At 35.7% G+C, this 16,834-nt stretch overlaps 1 protein-coding gene across 13 annotated transcripts in view; it reads left to right on the top strand.

Moving 5' to 3' along the window:
- The window catches only part of ZDHHC20 (zDHHC palmitoyltransferase 20), an 82,468-nt gene extending 65,973 nt beyond the window's left edge, over positions 1–16,495 (top strand). For 2 of the 13 annotated variants that reach the window (XM_078070576.1, XM_078070579.1), the window contains 5 exons: positions 2–128; positions 3,459–3,548; positions 4,969–5,084; positions 6,143–6,220; positions 7,671–11,226. In XM_078070576.1, coding sequence (XP_077926702.1) covers positions 2–128; positions 3,459–3,548; positions 4,969–5,084; positions 6,143–6,180 — 371 coding nt within the window. In that variant the 3' untranslated portion in view covers positions 6,181–6,220; positions 7,671–11,226. The other 11 variants (XM_078070582.1, XM_078070584.1, XR_013447048.1 and 8 more) reach the window with 10 other exon arrangements.
- Positions 16,496–16,834: the final 339 nt, after the last annotated feature.

A 16,834-nucleotide genomic window follows, 5' to 3' on the forward strand; every position in this document is an offset into this window, starting at 1 on the left:
GAATCATTCCGCTCACCCACATTTTCATATGGACCTGATGGAAATGGTTTTTCTCTTGGATGCAGTAAAAATTGGAGACAAGTCTTTGGCGATGAAAAGAAATACTGGCTGCTTCCAATATTTTCAAGGTAATGTACAAAATGCAGGTCTCGGAAATTACAGAATCTGTGATAGTCTGTCTCTCTGGTTAAATGTCTTAAGATTCAGAGAATACAGTATATAATGACATCCTTATGAGCCTTGAGAATGAAAACTCAGAACATCTTGATTATATAAAATACTTTATTTTTCATGTTTTTTATTAAACTCTCCCAAAAGAGAGTTTGGACATATATTTGAATGGAAAGTAGAAAAAAAATTATTCATAAAAATAACAATCACTCTTTTTCCTTCGAGATGAAAATAAGTTGTTTGAGGTAGAGAATCATAAGAATTTATACGTATTAGCTATATCTTCAAAGATTCTATCACAGATACGTATTCTGTTGTGTCTTAAAAGAAGACCCAACATATAATGCAATTTTTAACTTCAAATTTAAATGAAAATTTAAATGAAAATATATGCTTGAGATGATTCATAGTTTCCTTTTCTCCCAAATTCCCAGCCATCTTAGGCCATCTATATACCAAAGTCATTACAGAAAAGTAAAAAATATTTGAAATTCAAGTGACATATTTATAAATGTTATGGGTTTTTTTTCCCTTGTTTAGCTGTACTTCCTATATTTTTGTCTGAAAATAACATTTTGCTTTCACTTTTGAAAGACAGTTTTGCTTGGCATATAATTCTAGATATTGCTTCACCATCTTCTGGATTACATTTTTTCTGACAAGAAGTTTGCACTCATTTTTTTTTTACTCTATATGTAATGTGTCTTTTTTTCACTGGGTGCTTTTAAGATATGCTTTTTAGCACTAGTTTCATGCAGTTTGATTATGATGTGCCTTGGTGTATATAGTTTTCTTCATGTTTCTTATGCTTGGAATTGGTTGAACTTCTTGGAACTGTGATTTTATAACTTTCATCAAATTTGAAAAGTATTTTAACCATTATTTCTTTAAATACTTATTCTGTCATCCCCACCCCCCCTTCCCCATTACTATAGAGACTCCAGTTACATGTATATTAGTACACTTGAAGTTGTACCACAGCTCCCTGATGCACTGTCCATTTTTTTGTTCAGTCTTTTTTCTGTGTTCATTTGATAGATCCTATTGCTGTACCTTTAAGTGCATCAGTTTCTTCTGTGTACTTTATCATCTCCGGTATTACAAGGTTTTTCCATTCTGACTGGATAGAACACAGACTAGTATTTTTTAAGATTATTTTCTCTATACTGAGATTTCAGTGTTGACTGGTTTTGTTTTGTTTTTTCCTCTTTCTTTAAAGATGTTGTTCCATTAACTTCTGGCTTGCATTTTTTTTTGACAAGAAATCAGCCTCACTCTTATCTTTATTCCACTGTTTGTTAATTACTGTGTCTTTTTTTGACCTTTGGCTACTTTTAAGGTTTTATCTTAAAAGCCATTTGATGATGATTTTTTTTTTGGTGGTTTCTTTGTGTTTATCCTCTCTAGGGTTCATTAGGCTTCTTGGATCTGTGAATTTGTAGTTTTCATCACATTTGAATAATTTTTATTATGTCTTCCCATGCTTTCCCTCCACTGGTTTTGGGGGCACTCTTAAATATACGTATGTTAAATTGCTTGATTGTGACCCACAGGTCATTGCTGTTCTTTGCTCCCCCGGCCCCATCTTTTTTCTCTGTCTGCTAAGGTTTGGATAGTTTCTGTTGCTATGTCTGTAAGTTCATTGATCTTTTCTTTTATGATGTCTGCTCTGCTGTCAAGCTCATCTAGTGAATTTTCATTTCAGATACTGTATTTTTTAGCTCTAGAAGTTCAGTTTGGTTCTTTTTTTATATCTTACATTTCTCTTCTCCTATCCATTTTTTTCCTGTTAATTCACAGACATATTTATAATCACTATTTTAAAGTATTTGTTTCAAATTTTCATAGTCATTTCTAATTCTTTTCTATTAACCATTTTTTTCTTAGTTGTGGGTCACATTTTCCTGCTACTTTTCATGCTAGTAATTTTTGATTAGATGGTAGACATTTTGAATTCTGTGTATTAAATTTTGCTCTCTCCCTTTGGCAGTTACTTGTGTTTTAGCTTGGTCCTTTTGAGGCTGTTTTAAGCCTAGATTCACATGTGTAGCTTCACATTCATCAAAACACTCCAGTAAAATGCTGTGCACATTGTTGTAGCCCTTTCTTTGCATATATCTCCCTCTTCCTCAGCTCTGTCCAGTAGATTCAAGCTACCTCAACTTCTTGAAACGCCCATCTCTGTCACCTCAATTCATTGAGACTGCCTTGCTCTACTTTTTTCCCCTGGTGGTGCTCAGGTCCTGGCAGAAAGCTGGGACTCACTTGGTTGGTTTCTCTTTTTTCAGAGACCACAGTTCTGTGTTTGCTGGTTTGGAAAACAGTTATTGTATATACTGTTCAGTTTTCTGATTGTTCATGATGAAAGGTCACATTTATCAGTTAATCCATCTTGGCTGGAAATGAAAGTCCCTGTTTTACATGATTTTGGTATTTTTAAAATGTGAAATTAAGGTACGTCTGTACTTTTTTTTAGATTTTAAACTTCTTGAGGGCAGAATTTTTCTCCTGTTTTGTTCACTGCTATATCCCTAGTCCTGATAATTGTACCCAGGGCATCATAGGCATTTAATAAATATTTGTCAAATGAATAAATATTTGGAACTTACACCTTGAATTTCAATTTGAGCCTTTATGATGTCTTAAAGGATTGTGATGAGTAGGTCAGTTACCCAAATATTTGCTTACCTGTGTTTGAGGTATCATAATCTTAATAGGCATCATAATCTTAATAAGCATTATAATCTCAATTACCCAAATATTTAACTAGCCAACTTCCCAGATATTTGAATACCTATGTTTGAGGTATCATAATCTTAATGGGCATTATAATCTTTTTTTAAGAGTTTTATTTATTCATTTGAGAGAGAGAAAAAGAGAGCAAGTGAGAGAGCATAAGCAGGGGGCATGGCAGAGGAAGAGGGAGAAGCAGGCTACTCACTGAGCAGGGAGCCCGATATGGGTCTCGATCCCAGGACTCCGGAATCATGACCTGAGCCAAAGGCAGACACTTAACTGACTGAGCCACCCAGGCGCCCCAGGCATTATAATCTTAATAGTCCTGAAAGATACTGTTTTTAAATATATGTAAATTATGAGAGAAGACAGCTTATTTCTTCAATGAGGCTAGTAACCCTCTAAATTAGAAAATTTTAAGAATTATTTTCTGAAATGACAAGTTATGATAATTTCTTTATACTATGTTTTTGAAGAATGGTTGTTGAATTTGACCACCTTGATTTAAGTTAATATGATTTAAATTATTACTGATATTTTTCATTATGCAGCTTGGGTGATGGTTGCAGTTTTCCAACTCGCCTTGTGGGGATGGATCCAGAACAAGCTTCTGTTACAAATCAAAATGAATATGCTAGAAGGTGTGCTTCTTATCATTAAGTTTTTCATTATTCATTATAAAGCAAACTCTGTGTGTGTGTGTGTGTGTGTGTTATACATACATATCTGATAAATACAGTAATAATTTGTAGGTCAACATAGATAAGGAAAGAGAAATTCTATGTAAAATTTTTTTTAATGGAGAGCTAATATGTATATGTACCTAACATGCTTAGGATAACCATATTTTTTATCATCCAAACCAGAACACTTGGAGAATAAGAAAGAGAATGCTTGCTATTAATAGTTGAACCAGGACAATCACATATAACTGGAAATGTCTGGGCAAACCAGGAAACATGGCTATCCTAAATATGCTACATCTTTCTAGAAACTAAGACATTCTTTCAAGATTTGATTCTTGGTTTATATCAGCTGTATTTTTTTTCAAAGAAATTAGTCGTACTATCCACCATTATATTTTGATAAACAGATTTAAACTGCAGTGTAAAAATAATATTAATGAGGATTTCAAAAATACAATGTAAAATTTTTTCTCATTCATTCATCTTAGAAGATACTTTTTCAGTATTTGCATGGCAAGCAAGTCAATTCATAAATTAAAAGAAATAGTTCATTTTAAATGAAATTTTAAAGACAGAGATACTTCTGTCAAATAGTCAAAATTTATTTAGGACAGAAATAAATTGTGGGGGAGGAGGGGTTATAAATTCCAAACCATCTATTAGTATCAGAACATAGACCTTCAAACCTACAGTCTTAGGACGTTAGAACTCTAACATTTATTGTGAGTCTGAACAAGTCACTTAAACTGTGTGAGACTCAGTTTCCAGCTCTGTAAAATGAGGATAACCATACGTACCTCCAAGGGTTATTGTGAAGGTTGACATAATGTGTATAAAGCACCTAGCACAGTGTCTGGCCCATAGTAAGTACACAAGAAATACTAGTTCCCTTTTCCTTCTTTTGTTCCTCCATTCCCTCCCTCCCTGGATCTCTTAGCAAGAAAAGTAAGTCTACGCTAAATCACTAAATCATTTTTTCCCCTTAGATCTAAACTGCAGAGGTAGAAAGCAGAAAACTTGGGAAATGACAGGTAATTTTTTTGTCCTGGCCACAGACATAGATCCTCACCTTATGCTACTTTACAGCTCTTGATTAACACATTTTAAAAGTTTCACACCAGCCTCTGAAGCTTTTTTCTTTTGTCTAATTGTTTTCATTGGCACTGCTGGAATATAGATTCTTGGGTTTAGAGAGCCATTCAGTTGGGGGTCGGGGGCATATTTTTCTCTTGAAGATAGAGTTTTTTTAGAGTGCTGAGATCTCATGAGTTGCCCTCACATATTTAGGAGAAGGAATACTAATTTGCTGCTTATTAATTAAGTATCCTTAACTGAGCATTAAACTATTTACTGAATTATTTCTTCCTCTTTTCAGTATTGGCTCAAATCAACCCTTTCCTATCAAACCGCTTAGTGAATCAAAAAACCGATTGTTGGACAGTGACTCTCAATGGATAGAGAACGGATCTGAAGAAGGCACCGTCAGATCAGGTGATACTTGTCATTTGAAAACAGTGCTTTTTCTGGTTAAAATGAAGATCAACCAGATTTAACAAATATGTAAAAATCAAAACAACATGATATTTTAAAATACTAAGATATGTGAGACTTTTTAATAAAATATCTTACAAATAGGGTGTCAGTGTTTATTAGTAGCTTTTATGGAGAAAGAGGTTTGAGTGAGGAGAAGTGTAGGGGCTACTACTGTGTTTTGTTCTGTTCAGAGTTGGGATTTTCTTTTGTTACCCAGCCACATATTTCTTTACCTCAGATATAGAAAGTTCTTTGGGCATTCACTATTCTGAATAACATTTAAACAAGGTTATTCTTTAGCACTTAACTTTTACTTATTTGAAAATAATTTTTGAAATGCATTGTAGTCTTTGCTACCTTAGTATAAAAAGAATGCACTGAATATATTTTAACCTTTTCTTGATGACTCAATCAATCCATGAATTGTGAATGCATTATAGAACAGTTGATAAGACAGAAATGGTCTTTCAAACCAGATCGGGTTTATAACATAGCCTGGCCACCTAACAAGCATTATAGCCTAAAATATATGCATGGTGGTTTTCAACAGCACTAGTAATAACATTGTCATCATCTTGCACTGTGAGAAAATGGTTTGGACATTCAAATCAATTGGTACCAACTCAAGGAAATACCCTAAAACTTGAAAACTTACTGTCAGAATTTCTGATTTTTTTTTTTTATTCTCTTGAATTGGTATCATTAGGATCTTCATTAGGATCATTAGACCCCGTGTAGGTCAAGGGAAAAATTCATTTCATGGGCTTTGTAATTATTGCTGCTGAACATCTTTAAAAGCCAGTGGACATTTTTACAAATATAAGCATAAAAGCAGACTTTTAGCTCTTTAGCACTGCTTTTCTTCTGGGTTCTCCAAGTGGATATTGGTTGACACTATAAGCCTATTTAGTGTTTACATAAGAGTTGCTTTTACTGTAATCATCAATTTTACCAATTAGCCAGAAACTTAATACTTCTTTTTTTTTGTCCTGTCATATATAATTATGTGCTTACAGGGACAAATAACCATGTTACAGTGGCAATAGAAAATTGAGTACCACTTGTTCATAACTAACCATTTGAATAAGAGCAAGGTAAGACAGTATAAAGGTAATTTCCTTGAACAAATGCAGTTATTTGCATATTTTGTAATTTCAAAACAATTCGCAAGTCAATTTTTTTTTTTTACTCTTTTAATTATATCAGCAAAATCAGGTAGTTCAGAAGAGATTGGAAGGCAACAGCTGTGCTTAAATCCCATTTTTTCTTACCACTCCTAGTGCAATCTTTGTAAATACATATTGGTATATTAATGAAGAAACTAAAAAACGGTTTGGGTTGATATGTGGACAACTAATCTTTTCAGTAAACAGGGTCTTGTTAATTAGTTTAAGAAAGAAGAGTGACTAATTAGGCTGCAGAAAAGACTGAAGAGGTTCACCAATATGACTTAGTTGGAAAAGATACAACAAAAGAGCAGTTTACTGTAGCCAGCCACACTGATCCGCTATTCTTGATCTGGCTAGCCCCGAGACAATAGCCAGAGGAAATTAATTTAAATAGCAATCGAGGATGTTCCAAGCAGATTAAACATAAACTGTAGTATCAGCAGTGAGTAATGTAACTAAGTTGGATTTTGAGGGATGTAGTGAATTCTCTGTCTCTCCTGATACTTCAAAACACTGTCTGTTTAACTTAGGAGCTAGCTCTGTGACTCAGTAGCATTTTAGGCAGCTATTAGATTTTTTGAAGTCTTCCTTATAATGTGTATTGGTTATCTTTTGCTCCATAACAAATTACCACAAACTTAGCAATTTAAGACAACATCCATTTATTACCTCAGTTTCTCTGTGTCAGGAGAGTTCATTTTTTTCAAAGAGTTCTCATCTGGAGTCTCAATTAGGGGAATGTCTGCTTCCTTGCTCAGCATTTTTCATTAGCTTTTAGTTCCCTACAAAGGACCCAGAGCCCATGTCCAAAGTAACAGCCAGAGCCTAAGACCTAGACTGAATTGGAACAGCGCTCTCAGTGGGGGCTTGTGTCAGGCTGGACTCCGAAGATGAGTGGTGATTGTATCGTGTGATGATCATGTCAGCCAGAACTGCGGCTGTGGTATAGTCCTGGTTTTAAGATTCTTAATGTGAGCAGGATAATGTCTGATGTGTGGTTGTTGAAAACCTCAGCGACCTATAAGTGTTGCTCTGGGTATTTCCCCATATCCTGTAGCAGTCTTATGAAGGGGTAGATAAGGTGTCTCCTCAGATTATGTCCAAGTTAACAGTAAGGGAGAACTGTAAGAATCTACCTCTTTTTAAAATGCTCTCTTGATTGCTTCAGAGGAAGAAAGTCAGAGATATCACTTATTTACTGTTTATAAAAATCTTTGTTATTATTACAATATTAGTAGTATTAAAATATTCATTCTCTGTCTTGTTATTTTAGCAGCTTTATACCTTAGACCACAGAACCATTTAATAAATCTTTATTTTCAGAAATATAAAATCAAGTTTTAACCAATAACTTCAGTTGTTTCTGATTTTGTAGGTTTATAAAAACATAGTATGGACTGATATTTTCAGCTTTATTGACAAGAAAATGATCAATGGAATGAAATAATTGAAGTATAACAGAAGATATATTTTTTAAAAAGGAAGCCTTTGTACAGATTGCCAGATCCACAGAAGAAGCATTACTCCAGAGCAGAAAGATGCCTTAATCTTAAATACACCCATTTGTGCTACATCAACTTACTGCTACAAAAGTGACTTAATTTTACTTTGGAAATAACACTTACCTGTTATGAGATGCTATACTAGGAGCTATCAAGTCACATGTTAACATGGCATATGTACTTTTTTGACACCTGAGTTACATAATTAGAGTGTTTCTTAGTATCCATATAAAGTTTCGTTCCCAAAACACAAGCTGAAAAGTTGTCTTAAGTGAAGTACATGTAGGGCAGTATGGTGGCTTAAGGTGAATAATAATATCCATTTACTGTTGTTTGTACTGTGTAAGGAAAAGAAAATAACTTTTTTTTATTGGGTGTTTGCTAATTTATAATTACTGTTTTATACTTTTCAACATTTATAATAAAGTTTTTTATTGTTGGCTATAAAATAACACTCAGAAAGATTCAGATATCTAAATATAATTATTTAAAACATGGAGCACATTTGTATAATTCATTGATGGCTTAGTTCTAAGCATTAATACAACCATGAAATGTAGTGTTGTGCCCGAGGCTTAAAGGAAATTTGGCAGTATAGGAAATAGGTTCTCTCTGCTTTTAAATTACTTTTTTGTTGAACTTTCATGGGTATTTTTATGGGCAGGGAGACACAAAGGCACATGTGCTATAGAAATATTGGACACAGTCAGAATAGTGGCAGTGGCTAGAAGAAAAGTAAAGAGGAAGATAGGCAGGTATTGTAAGCTGTTAAAAGTTATTTCTGGTCCCAAGGTATTTAGAATGCAACATGCTATTGACTTTCACGTGTCAATTTAGGCGATTACTAGAAATTACTTTGAAACTTTTAAGGTAGTCTTGTAACAGCTTAAATAGTGACGTGAAAGGCAGTTTGAACTAGGGTAAAACTGCTTAGTGTAATTCCTCTTTCTGGAAAGAAATTCTAACCTAAGTAGTCATTTAAGACTTCTAGTCTGTGAGCAGTGAATTCCACTCTTACATGCAAAATTTTAAATCTGACTTCCTAAACATCAGCCCCTTTCTGCCTGGTAGACCTAGATCTCCTTTTCCTTTTGAAATGCAATCTAAGTGACAGGAATTGTTGCATTAATTCTAAGGGAAAATACTGTATCCTGTAAAGGAGAAACAAGGTAGAAATGTTACTCCTCACTTATCCTGTTTAGTCAAATATACACACACAAACCAAAATGATTGATTGCTTCCAGTATTGGGTAGAGATAAATCTTAACCAGCATCTGTAAGTATCAACCATTACAGTTTCCCTATCTGTAAAATGGAATTGGGAGGAAAGGGTATTATGTATGAGTTGGACTGGATGACCACACATTCTTTGATTCCTAATTTTGCAAAATTAACCTTACATTTCATTCATCCAACAAATATTTTCAGAGTACCTCCTGTATGCCAAACATATGGTAGGGATAGCTCTATAATTTCCTAGTGTAGCATAAATTTTATAGTCAGCTATTCCAGATCTTCAGTTCATAGGACTTGTCTAATTCTGTTGGCTATACTAATATTAGATTTTAAAAGGAAGTTATGGGTTTTTTTCCCTGTTTGAGCCAAAGGAATGAGTTAGCTTTGAAAATATAGTTTGGAATATTATTATTATGATCTTCTGTCTTTATTTCAACTTTGTAGTCCTAATAATCTTGACTCTAGAAAACTGAGAGTTAAGGGATAACAAAATATCACTTCATTTTGGCATTTTGTGTATTATAAGGAAATTGTGAATGTTTAAACCTACTTGACTACTTTCAGAATTGTTCTCCTGGTACTTTTTGTGAGTATTTCTACATTTAGATCAAAGGATTTGCATGCACCTGATTAACAGTTGAGGAAACATAAATTTCCCCTTTAACCTATCCAGGCACTTTTGTGGTGGTGTATCTTCCTCTTTTAAGTTGTATTTCACCATCATCTTTAATAGCATAGCAAACACCTTTTCAGAAATTTTCACTTAAAGCTTTTTGCTTTAGTTACCTTTGCTTTAATTTATGGCCAACATTTTGCCACATTCTAAATACGTGGCTGATTTATTCATACATATTAATGGTCATTCAGCAGGGGCCTACAAGCTGCATGGGAGTCAGGGCAAGGCTGCCTCTTTGGTATTTCAACTGGTATTGATTAGCTCTATCAACTGTGGGGGAAAGGTCAAAATGAAGGCCTTCAAAATGTATTAGTACTATCTTTGGTCTGTCAAACACTTTGAATAGTTGTGGAGTGATATTTAAGGAAAATAAAGTTGAATTTCAGGGCTTGCCATTTACATTAAAGACAAAGTCGACAGGAGTCTTGGTTTTACCTGGGTACAGATTTACTTGAATATTCAGTACCTGAGGCATCTGACCAATATCACTTTGCCAAACCAAAGAGCAGCTGCAGTACAGTAGTTATTGAACATGAACACGTTTACAGAGTTTAGTTCCATCTTTACATGTGGATGATTTTTAAAAACCTTTTTACATATGGAATGGTTTTGATCCAATGTGTCATAGGTGAATTTAACTGTAAGATTAGTTTAAATCAAATATGCAATGTTTACTTGAATTTTATTTCTTTTAGAAAGATTTTGACTATGTTTACAGGATTGTTCAAATTAAAGATTATCAGACACCTGAGATGTCCATTCAGTAATCTTTAAAGCAAATGTATATTAAGGGCTTAGTGTTAGGATCTGTATATTTGGGGCACCGAATAGACAGTGACTTACAAATATGTTTTGCTTACATTTTGTTCTAGGACTAGCACTGCTATCAATGGAAACTATTTTTAAAATAACTAATCTGTTATTAAGAAATTAATCATATTTTTGCATTTCAGCCAAAATAAAGAACCATATCTGATAATTTGTAAGACATAGGTAATATGTAAGCCTGAAATCCATGTGTTTCATATGATCTGAACTGTATTTTCCAATCTAAATTAAAAATGCAATATAGATTCAGAAAGTTTCATATTTTTCTAATGACTTCACTTTATATTATTTTGTTGGGTTGCATAAAGAGGCAAGGAATTGTATTTGTATTAAAAGATTAAGAAAGCTATTAGTCAAGTTTATTATATTTGTACATGATTGCAGATGAGGCTATGCCCATTTAAAAGAAAAGATGGACACTATTTTAAAGTGATCTTTAATATGTTTTTATAGAAACAAATTTGAAATACAGTTTATTTTGGTTGTCTTTGCTTATCAAGTACTGTAAGTCCTGTATTTGTTTCTCATAAGTATAATCCTGGACCATGACTTAATGTTAACTCTTTGCTTTGTCTTTTGGATGGCCTAACCTACATTAACATGAAGGCTGAACATTTTTAAACTTTTTTTTCAAAAATCATAATAATGATTTACTTTATTAATAAACAAAATAAAGTCCTGAAAGAACAGTTTTTTGTTGTTGTTGTTATAAAGTGGTATTTACCAAATGAGAGAATAACTGTTATTTTGGTCATCTTGAAAATTTGGTAAAATAGTGTTGAGAGAATTAGCTAATAATTTGGGAGTAACCACATCTAAGACAGGTACTATTTGAGTGCAGTGGTGTTTTAGTTTACGTAGGCCCGAGGTATAGATTGCTTTATTGAAAAGGATTTAAATTTGCTTTCACTGAGGGGCACCTGGGTGGCTCAGTCGGTTAAGCGGCTGCCTTCGGCTCAGGTCATGATCCCAGGGTCCTGGGATCGAGCCCCGCATCAGGCTCCCTGCTCAGCGGGAAGCCTGCTTCTCCCTCTCCCACTCCCCCTACTTGTGTTCCCTCTCTCGCTGTCTCTCTCTGTCAAATAAATAAATGAAATCTTTTTAAAAAATAAATAAATAAATAAAATAAATAAATTTGCTTTCACTGAACATAAGTTGATTTTCAATTCAAAAGTCACTTTAGGATTTTAAGTACCTTTGAAACATTGTAAGAGTTGTTGGAATTATGGCTGTCAAAATGCCCAATAATGGGTTTTATCTTGTGTAGAATTCTTTTCGACATTTGTGTTCTAATTCCCTTCCAAATCAACAAAGTTTTGATATTTGAGGCTGCTGAATAAAACAGGAAGGCTGTGAGAGGTAGGATTCCCAGTTTTTAGACTAGCAAAATTTCAGAACATTCGCAGGAACCAGTAGAGGACAGTAGAGATGAAGCAACCTTTATGTTTTGTTTTTTTGGAAAGCGGAGGGTAATTTAGAGCACTGTGTTTGGGGTAGGAAGGAAGATAGACTACTAACTGGTCAAAAGGCCATTTTGACACCCAAAGCACTAATGACATCACATTGGCTTTACTTTTCTCACTTCTCATAAGCTAACTTTTCGGAACCATTCTGGAAGAGTTGAGTGATGTTGGCCTCTTTTACCTGTCTTACACTCATGCACCCCAGAATCTAGAGGGATGAGAACTAACATTTAGTTTTTCTTCTGTGTAACAGAAGGTTTTTATGGATGTTTTAACACTCCCGTGAAGTTAACCTCATTTTCTTTAACCCCTCCATATCAGTGCCTTCCATCTGATTGATATAGAGGATTTAAGTGCTGTTTCCACTCCTTAGTTTACCACCTGTTGTTCTTCAAGCAAGAATGTCACCTCTCAGCCCATTCTCCAGTAAGGTAATTCTTTTCATCCAGGATTTCCAATCCAGTAGCATGCTTCCATCACACTTCCCCATGACTCCAAACCAAGGTAGGGCTCTGTGCTGCCCAAAGGACCACACTATTATTACTAATTTAATTTAGCCATATATTGGTCACACATACTTTCAAGTCAACTCCCTAGATTATAAAATCTTGAGGGCTTTTTTTTTGGTCTTAACTACCCACAAAATGAACACTGAAGTTTAGAAAAGAATTGTAAGGAATTTTATGTTCATTACTCTGTCATGTCCCAAGTTCTCAAAGAAAAGTGAGCATCATAGCCTATAAAATTATCCCAAACCTGAAAAAGATTTGTCAAACAATCTTTGACACATTTTAGTGGAAGTCTAAATTTATGGTGCAGTATCATTGCAGAGCAGTTTGGCAATATCAAGTTTTCAAATGCCCATATTCTCTGACCTACTTTGAGGAATTTCATAGATTTACTTCTACACTATGAGCAGTACATAAAGATATTAGTTGCAGAGCTGTTTGAAACAACAGAAGACTGGAAACAGCATGTCCCACCGCCATTTATGGTGGCAGAATGCAAGAGAATATCTGAAAGGATACACGATGAACTATTAGTAGGGTTGCCTCCAGAGGAAACGAGGGGCCAGGAGTAGGTTACATTTCACCGTTTGCCCTTTCATACTATTTTATTTTTATGTTGTGTGTACATGTTACTTTTAAAAAAGAAAAATGGGTTAGGCATTCTATAGATCAGTGAGGGAGAAATAGATTGTTTGAGGTGTGATGCTGGACCTGCGTGCCAGCCATTTGGGAAAAAATGAAGTTGCTGTGTCCTTCACACCCTACATCAGGACAAATTCCAGTTGGCTCATGAACTTAACATTAGAAAATGAAAACAAATACTGCAGAAAAAGAATGGGTAACAAGTTCTATAATGGGCTAGGAAAGGTATTTCTCAGTGGGCACAGTACTGGTGGTCATGAAGAAAAACAGATTTGAGTACATGCAAATTTAAGAGGAAAACTAGCACTAATAGGAAAAAATGGAGGTAGAACAAGAAGAAATTCACAAAAGAAATAGGGATCAATAATAGCATATAAAAAGATGCTTGGCTTCATTAATTAAGGAAATACAAGTGAAAACACCGATGAGATTATTTTTGCCTAAGATAGGCAATAGCCAGTGTTGCTGAGGATGTGGGCAAAGAAGCATTTTGGTGGGAATGTAAAATGGCTTAACTTCACTAAAAAAGTAATTTGGCAATATATGTCCAAGTTTCACTGTGCATAATCTTAGTACTGGCCACTGTACTTTTAGGAGTTTATATAAAGATATGCACATAAGGCTGAGTGTTTGAGAGGCTTTTGGAAAAGCAGCACATGTTCCTTTATAGGGAATCAGCTAAATTATGTTACTCTTTTCCGGAGACTACAATGAAGCCATTTAAAGAAGGTTTTGTATAGCTATATACATAAAAATTGTATCTCCATGGGAAAGATCTCGAAGACATTACATATATAGTATGATCCCACCTAGAGCTTTCAAAGTACATGTTGTGTACCTGTGTGTTCGAACTCAGCCTATTTGTTGAGCACCTGCTCCAGAGGATGGGTGAGTGCTGGGACCAGAGGGAGCATAGAGCCGCAGCCTGCCCTGCCTTCCAGGGCTGACTTGGGGTGGGGGGGGTGGGCAGCTGCCCCTACCTCCTGGCTGCTGGGGGAATATGGGCACCCAGGACCTCTACACTGAGATGGTAAGGGAAACTCCTAGGCCGGAATCCCAGAGCCCAGGCAGACAGAGCGAGGGCCCAGGACATCAGCAGGCCTCTGGGCATTCTTGGTACAGGGGACGAAAAATGCCAGCTTATAAGGTGCCTCGTTTGGCTGCTCGGAAGTGACCACCTCTTTGGAAGATTTACCAACTATAAACCTGTGCATATAGTGTGGATAAGCTGCCGTAAGCCTTTCCCTCAGCCTTTTAAACTTCAAGCCCTTGTTGGCAACATGTGGCCTTTCTAGATGCAGAGAAGCTGTCAACATATGCTAAAAGTACAATTAGAGAAACGACTTGTTTGTGATCATCTTTTTGTTAAAATTCACTCAAGAGACATCATCTGGAAATGACTTTTGGAAATGCAATCTCTACGTCACGTTTTGGATTCACGTCCACATTTGTGTCCAGAGTTGGAGGAAAGGAGAGAAGACAATGAGAGGCAGGGAAGGGTTTCCCCAGAACGTGTGTGTTGGAGCCATTTTCTGGATGTGTGCTGTCACTCAGCACTCCGGTATGTAGTGTATACAGTGATTAAACTTCAGTCCTTAATTAAAGTATGTAGCTTTTCTAGATGTTTAGATGTGCTCATCATATTTAACAGTAGATATAGAAAGATAGGGTTAATATTTCGCTCTTCTTAGATTTTCTTTCTAATAGAAACACTGAACCACTCTGAAAAATAATTTATCTATACTTTTCACTGAGTAGATGGAGGAGACTGAGAAGGGAAAATGCACATTTCCTGCAATGTTGCCGTATATGTGGTGTATACAATAGAAAAGGGTGTGCTCTGATTTCATATGACAGATAGAGGGTTGATAAATACTTTGTATACTTTCTTGGTTAAATTCGTAAGAAAGACTTTTGAACAATACTTTTAGAAGTTACATTCTTAATCTACCTCTGGAGTACAACATGCCTCTATTTTGTCCTTTAGTTAGGTTGGGAAGACAAAAAAGTGAGGAAAGATTTTGCCAAAATGTCGTATTTTGGAGACACTTTCAGATTATAACCATTCCTCCCCATGTGAGTTTTATTCCAAACAGCTCTGCGCAGAGTGAACTTTGTAGGTCCATATTTTAACATCTAGTCTTTCTAGACACTATGAAGTGAAGATGTTTGTTACACATAGTAAAATAATGTGTTTTTTATACCTTTTTTTTTTTTTTTTGGTGGTTAAATTCAAAACCTAATGTCCTGTGATGGAGTTTATTTAAAAAAAAAAAAAAAAGGACTATCTTCTGGAACTGATGTTGTTAATCCATCTCTGAGCTATATCACATTTATGAACTCTTTACTGGAAAAGTTACAAAAGAATGTATGAAAGGAAAGGTCCTATGCCATCTGTTCATTTTTAGAAAACACTCCAAATTATACTTCATTCCATATGTGTGGGGGTTTTGGGGGTTTTTGTTTTGTTTTGTTTTTGGTTGTTAAATGATCCTTTATTGAAATGCTTTCCTTGTAGTTCTTAACCAGCGGGGCATTCCACAGACGTCCCATTGACGTCATCTATGATGTCATGAGGGTGGCGGCCATCCGCACTGCAGCCCACAGACCGGGCAGTCCCCAGGATCTCTTTAATGGTTCCAGACAGTTCTCTGGCTAAAGATTGGTGCCACATCTGTCGGGCATTGCTGACAATCTCATCAAAAGTGATATTTCCACTGTGCTTCATGTTTTCTTGCTTCTTTCTGTCTCTTGGCAGTTCCTTGAAGGCTCTGATAATCAGGGCGGAGGCAGAAGGTACCCCTTCAATCTGGACCTGTCTGTTCTAAATGCTCAATCTCACCGTCATCCTCAGACCCTCCAATCACCAGTTGCCTTGATAATGTCATCACCAACCTTTTTTTTGGAGACAGACCCAGGGGGCTGATCTTAGGAGCCAGGGCAGACGTGACACCAACTTCCCCACCAGTGCACCTCAGGTACACAAGTTTGATCTCACTGGGGTCAGACTTAGGGGTCGTGATGGAGGTGGCTGGTGTTGGAGGAACCCGAATTCAGGACGACTGAAGAGCGGCACTGTGGCCTCCTCAGAGCCAAAAACCAAAAGGTCCATATGTGTTTGTAGTGGATGAAATTAAGTTTCTTGGGGCGCCTGGGTGGCTCAGTCGATGAAGCCTCTGCCTTCGGCTCAGGTCATGATCTCAGGGTCCTGGGATCGAGCCCCGCATCGGGCTCCCTGCTCGGCGGGAAGCCTGCTTCTCCCTCTCCCTCTGCTGCTCCCCGTGCTTGTGTTCCCTCTCTCTCAAATAAATAAATAAAATCGTAAAAAAAAAAAAAATGAAGTTTCTTGTTTTGAAACACCCTAGATGTCTTGGGTGATGACACATGATATAGAGCTAGTGCAATAACATTTTATAAATATCTTTCTGTTTAATTTTATGTAAAATTGGAGAAATATTTTATAGGTAGAATTGTTAAACCACTTTGAGAAGTACACATTTGGTACTTGTTCATTGGTTTGTGAGTGAGATAAAAGGCAGTACAAAGTTGAGGTTCTACAAATGTGTTTCTATGTAGATTATTAGCTGCAGACTGATCTGTATCAATCAGCATTTTATATAGCTATAGTTTATAGATACACTGTTAAACAGTTAAATGGAAAACATGCTTTCTTGCTAATACTC

This window comes from Halichoerus grypus, chromosome 4 (genome assembly GCF_964656455.1).
Source record: "Halichoerus grypus chromosome 4, mHalGry1.hap1.1, whole genome shotgun sequence".
NCBI lineage: Eukaryota > Metazoa > Chordata > Mammalia > Carnivora > Phocidae > Halichoerus > Halichoerus grypus.